Source organism: Saprolegnia parasitica (genome assembly GCF_000151545.1).
Source record: "Saprolegnia parasitica CBS 223.65 unplaced genomic scaffold supercont2.33, whole genome shotgun sequence".
Lineage (NCBI taxonomy): Eukaryota > Oomycota > Saprolegniomycetes > Saprolegniales > Saprolegniaceae > Saprolegnia > Saprolegnia parasitica.
In genome coordinates, this window is record NW_012156427.1 from 225,978 (window position 1) to 238,150 (window position 12,173).

General features: G+C 59.3%; 4 protein-coding genes across 4 annotated transcripts; 2 read left to right on the forward strand and 2 right to left on the reverse strand.

Moving 5' to 3' along the window:
• Positions 1–79: 79 nt before the first annotated feature.
• On the reverse strand, positions 80–4,440 carry SPRG_20587 (hypothetical protein; the record flags this gene model as incomplete). Its single annotated transcript, XM_012347141.1, has 18 exons — positions 80–218; positions 265–409; positions 459–734; positions 784–967; positions 1,020–1,245; positions 1,293–1,418; positions 1,468–1,578; positions 1,641–1,794; positions 1,846–1,960; positions 2,008–2,074; positions 2,126–2,350; positions 2,401–2,540; positions 2,581–2,722; positions 2,769–2,961; positions 3,011–3,249; positions 3,306–3,398; positions 3,444–3,693; positions 3,749–4,440. The coding sequence occupies 18 exons, from the start codon at positions 4,438–4,440 to the stop codon at positions 123–125; spliced, it is 3,474 nt and encodes a 1,157-aa protein (XP_012202531.1). The 3' UTR covers positions 80–122.
• A 1,257-nt stretch (positions 4,441–5,697) lies between these two features.
• On the reverse strand, positions 5,698–6,796 carry SPRG_08118 (hypothetical protein). The gene is made up of 2 exons (XM_012347083.1): positions 5,923–6,796; positions 5,698–5,873 (listed from the first exon to the last, which is right to left on the reverse strand). The coding sequence occupies exons 1-2, from the start codon at positions 6,775–6,777 to the stop codon at positions 5,748–5,750; spliced, it is 981 nt and encodes a 326-aa protein (XP_012202473.1). The 5' UTR covers positions 6,778–6,796; the 3' UTR covers positions 5,698–5,747.
• A 940-nt stretch (positions 6,797–7,736) lies between these two features.
• Positions 7,737–8,952, forward strand: SPRG_08119 (hypothetical protein; the record flags this gene model as incomplete). The annotated part of the gene is made up of 4 exons (XM_012347084.1): positions 7,737–7,888; positions 7,934–8,194; positions 8,239–8,343; positions 8,389–8,952. Coding segments are annotated over 4 exons (1,082 nt in total), but the record flags the coding sequence as incomplete, so codon positions are not given.
• Positions 8,953–10,568: 1,616 nt separating this feature from the next.
• Positions 10,569–11,456, forward strand: SPRG_08120 (ribonuclease T2 family protein). The gene is made up of 3 exons (XM_012347085.1): positions 10,569–10,751; positions 10,801–11,002; positions 11,047–11,456. Exons 1-3 carry the CDS (start codon positions 10,583–10,585, stop codon positions 11,378–11,380), a joined length of 705 nt encoding a protein of 234 aa, XP_012202475.1. The 5' UTR covers positions 10,569–10,582; the 3' UTR covers positions 11,381–11,456.
• Positions 11,457–12,173: the final 717 nt, after the last annotated feature.

A 12,173-nucleotide genomic window follows, 5' to 3' on the forward strand; every position in this document is an offset into this window, starting at 1 on the left:
CGTCGACCAGAGAGAGCTGAAGCTACGCCCACAGCGTCCGACGCTTGCTCAAGGGCCAGAAACGAAGCAAGACAGATAACCGAGCATGCAAACAATCCATCCATTACGCATGAAACCTTTAACTAATGGAAGAGGAAGCGGAGGTCTTCGACCGTGAGACGCCCGAGCGCAGCCGTGCTCGAGCCAACGGTGCCTTCAAACACCAGCTGCTTTTTCTCCTACGCAATCAGCGTCAACATACGACGCGCGTTGTCATAGACGCACCTGCAGCTTCAAGATGCGGTCCTCAATCGTGTTGGCGACAATGAACCGTGTCGCGCGAATGGGCTTAAACTGCCCGAGACGGTGCGTGCGGTCGATCGCTTGGTGCTCGGCTGCCGGGTTCCACCACGGATCCATGAGAAAGATGCTAGACAAAGCAAGAGTCTTGCTGACGGTACAGCTGCAATGGCACGTACTGGGACGCGACCGTGAGGTTGAGCGCGACGCCACCGGCCTTGAGACTGATGAGGAAGATCGTGAGCTTCGGGTCGTCTCGAAAGAGCGAGAGCAGCTTGTCGCGCAGGGCCATGGGCATGCTGCCCGAGAGCTTGACGCAGCGAATGCCCGCCAGCTCGAGGCGGTGTTCGATCAGGTCGAGCATGTTGACAAACTGGGAAAACACAATCCCCTTGGCCGACGGGTCCGACTCTTGCATGCGGTGGATCTCCTCCATGAGCGCCTCGATCTTGGTGCTACCATCCAACATCAGTTCGACGCCAAACATACGTGTCGTCCAAGTACCTGCTCTGAAAGTCGCTCAGCTGCGGCAGCTTCGAGAGCAAACTCGCCTTCCCGCGCGACTTCTTGAGCGAGACGTCCACGCTGCGCGGCGACGCCACGTCAATCAACTCTTCCAGTGGCACCTCGGGCGGCGCGAGGTCGACCGTCAGCGGCTCTTCGCACGTCGGGCAGAGCGCCTTCGCGTCTAGCGGCAACGCATGAGACGAAGTGGCGCCCACGTCACAAGATGTACGCACTCATGAGCAGCGACGCCATGTACTCTTCAACGCACGACTTGCAAAACGTGTGCGTGCAGGCCGCGCGCACCGGGTCCTCGGCCTCTTCGTGGCAAAACTCGCAGCTCGGCGCGGCCGCAGCATCATCGTCGTCGTCGTTCACGTCGACCGAGAGCGGCAGATCCTTCTTCACCGGCTGCTCCGGCGTTGGCAGCTGCAGCGCCGGGTTGATCTTGGAGTAAATGACCTACGAAGCACGTGGTCAATCAAATTTGCCTTCTGGTCGTCGCGTACGAGGTACGGGTGGTCGACCGCTTGCCGCAACCGAATCAAGAGGTCGAAAATGTGCGCATAGTTGTTGAGCAGCGTGCCGGCCGAGACGTACGTGTTGAACTGCGCCTTGCTCTGCGTATAAATGCTCTACGCAATCACACAACATAAGGCGTCGAGTCGTGTCAAAGCTTTGAACCTCGTAAAAGTCTTTCTCACGCTCGTCCATAGCGTCCCGGCGCACGACAATGAGCTTGGGCGGCAAACTAATGTCGTCGGCGCGGCTCTGCTTGGTCCGGCGCAGCAACACCTAGCAACACCCTCACTTTAACATCCCATTGAACACACAAGACATCGACACAAACGACGTACATGGCGCAAGAGATCGTTCTGAAGTCGCAGCATCGCCACTTTGCCTTCGGCCACATACCCGTAGGCTTGGATCGGGTTGAGGATCTTCTTGTTGAACGACGAGTAGTGCTGCATCGACGAGTGGCTGCACAGGCTGCAGTGCCCGCCCTTCATCCTACACCCCACCACCCATAAGCATGGTGCGAGATACGACCGGACCTCGTACTGGAAATCAATCTGCTCGCACGCGCACTGCGCGCAGTGGTAGTAGGCAAACGGGTGCACTTGCAGGAACCGAATCAGCGAAAAGAGCTCGCCAATGCGGTTCTGGAGCGGCGTGCCTGGGTGCATCAGGTAGCACGCTTCGATGCACCAGACAAGGGCGTACCTGTGAGACACCACTTGAACTTGGACGTGAGCTTGAACACGGACCGCGCCGTGCTGCATCGACGATCCTACACACCCCATCACGTCGTCGTGTCTTGCGTAGAAGGCGTCGGTCGTACTTTGATGTAGTGGGCCTCGTCGAGGATGATGCGGGCCCACGCAACCTCGTGCAGCGGCGACGACCCTTGCTTGACCGGTTTCTTGGCCGCAACTTTTTTCACTGGTGTCTTCTTCGGCGCCTCGTCTTCGGACGACGCGTCATCGTCATCGTCGTCGTCGTCGACGTCGTCATCGTCGTTTTTCGCGTCTTTAAACGACTTGGCTTTGTCCTTCGCTGCTTTGCCCTGGTTGGTGCGCATGAGTTGAATCCCGTCGACGACTCGAATAGTCGTACGCGCTGCTGCTTGGCTTGCTTGGACGTCTTGCGCGCGTTCGGGCCGCAAATGTACTTGTTGTGCAGCACGAGCTTCTCGGGCAGAAAGAGCTTGCCGCAGTACGCACACGGCTCCTTATCCGCCCCCAGAATCTTGCGTCCTGCGCCCATGCTCAAGCGTCGCTCCAGAGAGACTTGTACCTTCACTTTCGACGATCGAAAAGGTCGTCAAGACCACGTCGTACATGGCGAGCTCGGCCGCGAGCTTGGCCCGCTTTGGGCCGTGGTGGATGAGCACACGCAGCGTGTCCTTGGCCACAAAGCGCTCGATTTCGGATCGCCACTAGCCGCATCATCGTCATCGCCAGCGATATCAAGTCGTCGTCTACCTGCATGCACGCCACGACGGGGCACACAATGAGCGTACCGCCCGGCAAGAGACCGTTGGCTTGCAACATCGGGTCATTCTTCTCCAGCCGGATTTGCTCGAGCATGCACGCGATGGCTTGGACCGTCTTGCCCATGCCCATCTCGTCGGCCAAGATGCCGCCGCGGTATGCGCTGGCCTCTTGGTTGACCATCCTAGCAGCCGCATAAGGATGCGGCATATGGACAGGCGTCGACATCGTACCACGCAAGGCCTTCTTGCTGGTATGGCAGCAAGCTGGCGGTGAGCGTCGCCACGGGCAGCTTGCCCGGGAGGATCTCGCGCTTGATAAAGTCTTCTTCGCGCAGCGCGATGCGCTCGTCGTCGAGGCCGGCTGCGCGGTTGGCGGCCATGAGCGCCACCATCTTGGCCTCGTCGTTCTTGGAGAGCGCGGCGAGTCCGACGAGCGGGATCCCGTCGCCGAGCAACGAGCAGGCCACGTGCTACATGCATCGATCGAGGGTAGGAAGATTCATGTGTTGAAGACGAAGTACACCACCTTGTAGTAGCTGTTGATGCCAAACCGCGAGTGCTCGAGCGTCACCGAGATCACGAGCTCGTCCTTCTCGAGCGTCTTCTCGCACGTCTTGCACTACACATGGGCTGAGACCGAGTCGATCGAAGCGAGGCAACGCACGCGCGCGCGGCCGCTTGTGGCGTAGCACGCCTTGTAGATCGGGTACACGGGGTCGGCGGGGGCGGCTTCGGCGTTTTCGGGACGTGCAGCGTCGTCGGGGTCTGTGGACGACGCCTTTGCTTCCTTCTTCTTTGGCGCTGGACGGCGTCGGGGGGCTGCGGGTTTGGCGGCAGGTGACGCCTTCGCGGCCGCCTTGACCTTGAGGGGCGACCCCGCCGGCCGAATTGGCTTGTCGTCGTCCGAGTCGATGCTAGTCCATGCAGAATGAGTCGACGTTCGTTTCCAGTGCAAGCACGTGTGCGTACGGGGGTGCGGCCGGGATAGCGTCACTGCTGGCGTCCGACGACGCGTTGAAGTCGCTGTCGCTGCTCTCCTTGAGCGTGCGCACCTTGCGTGCAACGACGACCTTCTTCTTTCCCTTGCCCTTGGCCGGCAGCTTGGGCGCGTTGGCCCACGACACGTCGTCCATGTCCGACCCGTCCGACTCGACGATCGTCTTCTTCGTGGCTGCAACACGCCGCTTCTTGGCGGGCGTCGGCTTGATCTCGAGGTCCGACACCGGCTCGCGCTTCCGAGCGGCGCGCCCGCGACGAGGCGGCGAGATCGGCTTGTCGTCTTCGCTCTTGTCGTCGGCTGGCGGCTTGATCTTGACGTCCACGACGGGCGTGGGTTTGCGGGCTGCGCGGCCACGGCGAGGCGGCGATATCGGCTTGTCGTCCTCGCTCTCGTCGTCGGCTGGCGACGGCATCATCTCAAGGTGCGAGATGGGAGCCGGCTTGCGCGCGGCCCGGCCACGGCGAGGTGGCGACAGCGGCTTGTCGTCTTCGCTTGCTGCCTCTTCGCTTGCTGCCTCTTCCATGTCATCGTCGCCATCTTCATCGGAGCTCGACGAGACCTCGATGATCGCGGTGGCTTGGGCGCGTCGCGCGGGTCGAGCTGGGCGTGGGGCGGCCGCGGGCGCCGGCTCGGTCGACCGCGCGGCTCGGCGTGCGACCATGGTGGGCGTTTGGATCTGTGCGTTGTCTTCTGCAACCTTCACGTTGTGCGTGATTGGTCAAAATAGGTGCCATGGATTTCAATCCTCGACGCAATAAAAATACGATCCAGTTACATACAAAGCATATGGCAACGGGACGCACTTTTTAATAAACCGTGCACGATTTGCATTGAAATACACATTTCTTTTCAGCCAATCCACGTGCAGCAACCCCACCAAAAATCGCGCCGATGGAGCGAGCGGCCAATTCCGCGCCAAACATCCCGAGCCACCGCCACGGCGCAGAGAGGCCAGGCGACGCAGCCTTCTCTGAGCCAAAAAAAATCGATACAACTGGAGATTGCTCTCAGAATGGACAGCAACAGTGCTGAATACCATGGCCAGCGACGCCTATTTGAACACGGCATGCAGCTCGTGGAGGCTGCGTCCATGGCTGGAGGGACGACAGTCATGGGTGAGGTGCTATTGCCGAGAGCGTAAGCGTTCTAGCACGGTCATAAATAGTCTTGGCGCAAGACACGGGGCGCACTGGCTTGACCAGCGCGACTCTTGACGCTTTGAATGCTCGTAGCTTTGGTTGTAGGGACCGTATGGCAGCGCGGCGTGGTGCGTTGGGATACCCAAAGTCGTGTTTATCCATGAGCCAATTCTGAGCGAGGAGGATTTTCGGTCGCTCGGCGGCGCTGACCCACCTCCACGGCCGCACCGTGGCGTGGTCTATCCGGATTTTAATCCGGATATGGTTCTTGCATTGGGATCTTGGACTGCTGCGCGCCCTTGATCGCTTGATCACTCGTTCTGCAGTACGGTACTGTACAGGATATTGGTATCGGATTGCTGATCGGATAGTATAATAGTATACTATCCCATCGGACGTCTTGGCTTTCGTGTGCCTTGTGGTGGCATGGGTTCACCGACAATACGCCGCGTGCCAATCGTCCATGTTCACGGCAGTGTCTTCGCACCTAGAGAGCTCGCACGCAAGAAGGGCGCTCGATTGAAGATCGCCAGTATGCATAGTACTGTCGCAGACTGCCACTCGTACGTTCTTCATGCTGTCGCCAACTCGCCTCTTCGCACGTCCCCAAGGTCGCCAGCTCTCCATTGTTCTGCGCTGACACAAACGAACTGCAAACGGAGGCTCGCCCCTGCCGGCTGCACATTTTGTATGAGGACGTCGCGCTACTCACTTCAACATGGCGCAGCCACCCTACGCAGGAGTGCTACACCGCAGCTACCACCGCGCCCGTTTTTGTCGCCACATTTAAGTGATAGTTGTCGTGCGATAAGTTATAGGAGTGTGTGAGTTACAGGGCGTGGGCGGCGGCCGTCTTGGCTTGCATCGAGAGGACGTGGCCGTGGCAGAGCCTGCAAACGCGGTCCGACTTGTTCCAGAGAATGTCCCAGTGCGTCGAGCAGTCGCGGCAGACCATCTACACCCATGCTCATGAGCGCTATGCACACGCCGATATCGACGAATACCTCGAGGCAGACGGCGCATTTGGCTTTGAGGCGAAACCAAGGGAGCGGCTTGGTGCAGCGCTTGCAGAGCGTCTTGGTTGTACTCGCATCGCCTGTCGTCGTCGTCTCGGTCCAAATCGACACCCGGCGCGTCGAGGGTCGCCCGACGAGCGCGCGTTGCAGCTGGCACGTGCGCTTGAGCAGACTCTTGGCCACTATGGTGGTCATCCACATCGGGACGTGGCCCTGGAGCGCCATGTTGATAAGGACCACCTCTTCCAAGACGCCGGGCGTTGACGTCTCTTTCACGACAATGCCCGAGTGGTACAGCGTGCCGAGGAGCCGTTTGACGGGCGTGAGCTGGATCGAGAGCGGGACCGAGTAGAGGCACCGCGCGTAGCCGCGGCAGCCATTCGCGTCCACAAAGATGCGCTGGACCTCGAGGTAGGTGAACTCGCGGTCGTGGCCCCACGGCACGTGGATCAAGCCCCACTGGAGGCGAATGTGGTGGTGGTTGCCATCGTCCGCGTCCTCGATCGTGCACACGTGCATGGTCGCGTCGAGGCTGTCGAAGATCGTCGGGTGCACGCGGTCAATGTACGCCTGCAGCGATGGCACGCTGCTGAGCGTCGATGTCTGTCGGCAAAAGGCTGCGTCCCGCGTCGTCGAGCGCACCTTGGCCTCGCGCGTGAGGGCCGCGAGCTTGATGAGCTCGGCGCAGACGCGGTGGCCGGTCGTCGCGTACTCGCGCTTCTCGCCGTCGGTAAGGTGCAGGAGCGGCGTCTCGGTCACCGGCGCCCGGCGGACAGCATTGGCCGCCGACGAGCTGGGCGACCCCACGGCGGTCGGCGAGGCAGATGCCACGTTCTGCTGCATCGTTGGCCTCCGAGGCAGAATTGTGATATGGAAACGACCGACCTAAGCGCCGGCTTTGCCACCTGGTTTTCGAGAGCGTCCAACAGCGCCACCAAATGGTCAGTGCGCCTTGGCCCCTTCTGCGACATGCGACTGCTGCGGCACGTGCCGAAAATAAGAGGAGAAGATTCGCCACCAGCTCAGCCACACGACCACGCATACTAGTACTATTAGGACACCAGTGCATCGCGACGCGCCGTGACCAGTGATCTCACCACTTCCCACCAACCTACGCTAGCAGATATGCTGGCAGATATGTATTCTGTTAGATAGTACTTCTCGGAACTCGTACATGCAAGCGACTAAGCCGCTGGCAACGAGTAGCCAACGAACTCGGATCTGGAAGCACCCGCGTGGCTTGACGACGAGAATGATCTTCGTCGCGACCAGACGTGGGTGATGGTGCTATGCAATAGGCTATTGCACCCGCATGCGTATCTTGCAAGAAGGGAAGTCCGTCCTACCGGTACGCGCATACGGCCTGCTTGCCATGGGCCCTGCTCTGCACGTCGCGTCGCGTTACACGACAGCAACCTCGTGTCAAGTGTCACGCCGCGATATCACCTCACGCCACCGTCGACTTCAACGCGAACCTTCTGGCGACCCCGCGTGGCGCAGGCGTCTTCTCTCTTGCCGGGTTCCGGGTGCTGAAATAAGCTCGATAAGATCGTAGAGTACGGACCTCTTTTGGTGCAATGTGAATGCACTTCAATGCAGTTGGCGCGCGCCAGAAGGTTCTGCTTGCGTAGCACGGTCTTCGTCCTTGCTGTATGTGGTGCTTCCTTTCTGCAGTGGCGCGGTGGCCGTAACCCTGCGCTGTCTGGGTGCCACGCAACGATTGGTGGTTTTCAGCCAATGGCATCGCGGCGATGGTGACCCATATCTTTTGGTTTGTGGCGAGACGCATAGCGTTCGAAGAAGCATGATGGACGGGCCCGTGCAGCTGGACTTGTCGGAAGAAGGGTACGCGACCGTGCCCGAATCCATTCCCATCGACATCTACTCGATCTCGCTCGCGTCCAACCGCATCCATGCGCTCCACGGCCTCGGGCGCCTCGTGCACCTCCAGCAGGTACGAGCACCCGATATCGACGTACATCCATCCATATCTGTCCAGGTCGATCTCTCGTGCAACAAGCTCACGCACCTCGCGGGCATCGAGTCGCTTCAGCTACTCTCGACGCTCAACCTTTCTCGCAACAACCTTTCGTCGCTTTCGGGGCTCGACCAGATGAGTTCGCTGCAATACATCAACGTGTCGGACAACAACCTGACCGATATCGATGGCCTCACGTGTCATACGGGCCTTGTCTATGTGAATGCGTCGGTCAACCACATTGCCACGTGGCCGAGTCTCCGTCACCTCGGCTACCTCGAGGTTGCATCCGCTGTCGTACGAGGTGCAATATCATGCGGTCCTAGACGCTTAACCTCAACGACAACCAACTAAGTGTGACGCGAACGCTGCACATGAGCCTCCCGACGAGCCTGCGCCAGCTCAAGCTTGCTTTCAACCAAATCGACCACGTACGACATCAAGCTGTCGAGATTTACAAGCAAAAGATGATGTAGCTCGGGTGCTTCGACTCGTGCGCTGGCAAGTACAGTCAACTGCACTCGATCGACCTGGCTGGCAACCGCTGCGTACTGCACAACCCGACCGCCGCAGCGTTTCTAAGTGACATCTTTCCCGCATTGCGGCTCCTGGATGGACTTGCACGCAGCCCCGACCCGCCGCCGACCAACACCGAGAGCTCGGACGTGTCGGACCGTACTGTCAAGCTGCAGCTGTGGAAACAGATGCTCCAGGACCGTCGCGACCAAGACGACCGGGACCGCGCACGGCTCCGCGCCGATGCATACCACGAGGAGCCTTCGCTTCCGCCACCACGGCCCATCGAGCGCACCGAGCCGAGCCCACCGTCCGAGACATTGTCGCTACCCAAGTACTCGTACGCAAGCGAAGTGCCGATGGACGAACCGGCACTCGTTCAAACCAGCGTCTTTGTGACACCCCTCGACGACGCGCCGCTGCAACAGCAAGTGCAGACGCTCCACGACCACGTGCGTACGCTTCGCAAGTACGCCAAAGTACGCATCTGGCGTATCATGGACAGATTGTCTACCGCGAATTAGGTCTGGATCAAGCGCGAGCAGCGGCTCCGAGACAAGAGCGCAGTGTGTATTCAAGTACTATAGGCGTCGTCGTACCAGCCGTGAACGACGGTGTGTGTTTAGAAGTACTTTCGTGGCTACCGCAGTCGGCGGCAGCATCCGCGACGACGGCGCGGCCTTGTTGTCGTTGCGAGTATCGTCGAGCCCGTCTCGTCGTATTGCACGGTGTGGCGGCGCATCGATCCCGACAAGCGCATCTTTCATGTCTATGCCCAAGTGCTTCAAGTACTACGCACCATGGTCACAGGCATCGTGTACCGTCGTATCTCTAGCGCATGCTCCGAGGCTGGATCGTTCGACGTCGCTTTTACCGCGTGCGGACGCACCACCGGTCTGCCATTTGCCTTCAGGTATCATGTCGCTCGACCGACGCGTCGACTCATGGAATACCGGCAGCGATGCTGGCGCGGCTTTCGTGCCCGCACGATTGGCATGTGGTACGCGGTTCGATACCGTTCAAAGCGCTCGTTTCAATGCAGCATAGGCAGCACGTGGGCCGACGCGGTGTGCTCCGAACCCTGTTTGCCACGAGCCGGCACGTGGCCGCACTTGAGCGCCAGCTTCGTATCCAAGACGAGGCCATGACGACGTTGTGGAGGACGGTGCATGCGTCGCAGCATCAACTCGAGCGTCTTTGCCACATGTCAGCGCACAAGGGCATCCGCATGTTGCAGGTACTTGTAGCCGCGCGTTCCAGTTCCGTTTCAAAATGCGAGCCGCAGGCGCGATGGCGGGGCTATGTTGTTCGGCGCGAAACGGGGCGACCGCGGCCGCGCGCCAAAGGCGCCGCTCGATGCACGAGCTGCGCTTCCAATACGGTCGAGATCCAGCAGCTTCGCGACCAAGTCGACCGGCTCGAACGCCTTGTACAGCAACTACTCGCGCAGGAAGCACGCCCAGAGCTCAGTGAGGACCAAGACGTCGCGCACCCGATCGCAGGATAACGCGATGGGTTGATGCTGTCGTTGTACTGCCTTTCGTTGCTCTTTTGCGTCCACAAGTAGATTCTCTGGGTCTTGCATGACGCTCGTTCAGGTTAAACATGATTGAGTTTTGGGGCATGTGTATTGCAGCACCGGTTAAGAATCAACCATGACAACACGGTCTCGGTCGTGCGTCACAGTGACCTCAGCACAAGCCGCACCAACACCAAGATGTGCTGAGTCAAGAAGGCAGGGTTCTAGTCGACATCTTTTAGTCTAGCGGTATAGACACTGTTTCATCACCAAGTATACCCGGGTTCCAGTCCCGGAGAGAGCCCCATTTTCCCATTTCCTACGTTGCGTCGGGTGTCCACGCGATCAACTACATTTGCACGTCAAGGCGGCGCCAAGCTGGGTGTGCTGCTCAACTGGTATCGTGGGCTTCAATGGGGTACCGCTATTGTCCGCGATACAAGAGAAGGCCTCTCATTCAACAAGCTCTCAATGTCATGGCTGCAGAACTGTGGGGTCCAAGCAACATCGGCCGTCTGCCATGCTGCCGCTTCAAGATACGCTGCCCGCTCCGCTTGCCACGTCACGAGCCATGCTGATTGGCCAAGCGACTTTTGTCCGGATATACCGAATCTTATTTTGGATTGCAACCGAACATGCAGCCAGCACTGATCCTGGGGCTGGCCGTGGCCGCGATGGCCGCCGATGGCCCGCTCGTGTGGCACCACGACGAGCGACTCTTCCAGCACGAGGCGACGCAGTTCGACTACTATGTCTTTGCGCACTCGTGGCAGCCCTCGTTCTGCTACCAGCAGCCGTACCCCGGTCTCGCATCTCTCTCGAGGCCAAGACGTGCTCAGGAGTCATGCTGTAGGCTGCAAGGAGCCGAATCCGTACTGGAAGACGCACTTTACCGTGCATGGCCTCTGGCCCGAGAAGAACGAAGGGCCCCACCCGGGCTACTGCACCAAAGAGCCGCTGGACATGCAGCGCGTGCGCAAAGCGATCGGCCAAGACACGCTCGAAAAGTTTTGGCCCAACGTCAAGGTCGCGATCAACACGACCGACTACGACTCGTACGCCTCTCTGAATGGGCCATGATGCCATATGGCCGTCGTAGGTTTTGGAACCACGAGTGGACGCGCCATGGCACGTGCAGTGGTCTCGATCAAGTGACGTTCTTCCAGAGCGCGATCGAGCGCATGAAGACGCAGGGCACGCCCGACTTTATCTCCAAGAGCGTCGGCAAGGTCGTCTCGACGAGCGCGATCCGCGACGCGTACGGTGGCCCGAAGAAGGTCGTGCTCCAGTGCAAGAACCAAAGGCTCTCGCAAGTGTACACGTGCTTGGGCAAGGACAAGGACAACCAGCCAACGAACGCCACCGACTGCTCGCGCCAAGTGCTCAAGGAGGACTCCTGCCGCGTCGGCGAGATCCTCATTCCCGGCTTTTAGGCTCTGTACATGGTTGTCTACCTTCTCTCTGAAAGTTGACACGAGCTTGGTCTTGGAAGATCATGCTCTTCGCCGATTGTGTTGCATTCTCTTGAGCGCGCATCGCTCTCGGCGTTCGGCGTACAGGCGCCCATCAGATGCGCCTAACGCTGAGGCTTCCTTGGAGCTTTCATGTGGGCACGGTGCAAGGCGTCCAGCGCTAGTGGCCAGCCCAGGGGCCAGGTCGGCGGGCAAGACCAATAGGTTCGCCCGAGATGCGGAAAATTCCTTGCTAAGCCAAGGCTGTCCACGGCTGCAGGCAGTCAGCGAAGTGCAATGCAGAGCGTACTGTAGAGTGACCAAGGCAACTCGACATCGTGTCGTTTCTATTGCCAAGGATTGTGCTGGAATTCGCACATTCAAGTACATGCATGGTCGTCGTCGTCCTGCATGCCACGCGTGCCCTTGTGCGCGGTAAACCTTCGTACTATCGACGAAGCAATGACACGCATCGACGTGTTTTAGGGCGTTGTAATGGAATGTTGTATCAAGTTGATACTTGCTCGCGGTGTTTCGCCCGCGTGTGTATCAACCCAACGACGCGGCTTGCGACTCGACGACGAGGCTCGTTGTACACAGCGACGCAGCATACCAAAGGCGTCTCGTCGTCACTGCAATGTCCTCTTCTACTACTGCCGCGGGTACGCTCGGGCCCCACGGCGATACGAAGTACAACCAGAGAGCATGGGCACGGAAGAATGACCCAAGACCCCGCGATAAGAATATCAGATGGTAGTACTGTTTAGGGCAATTG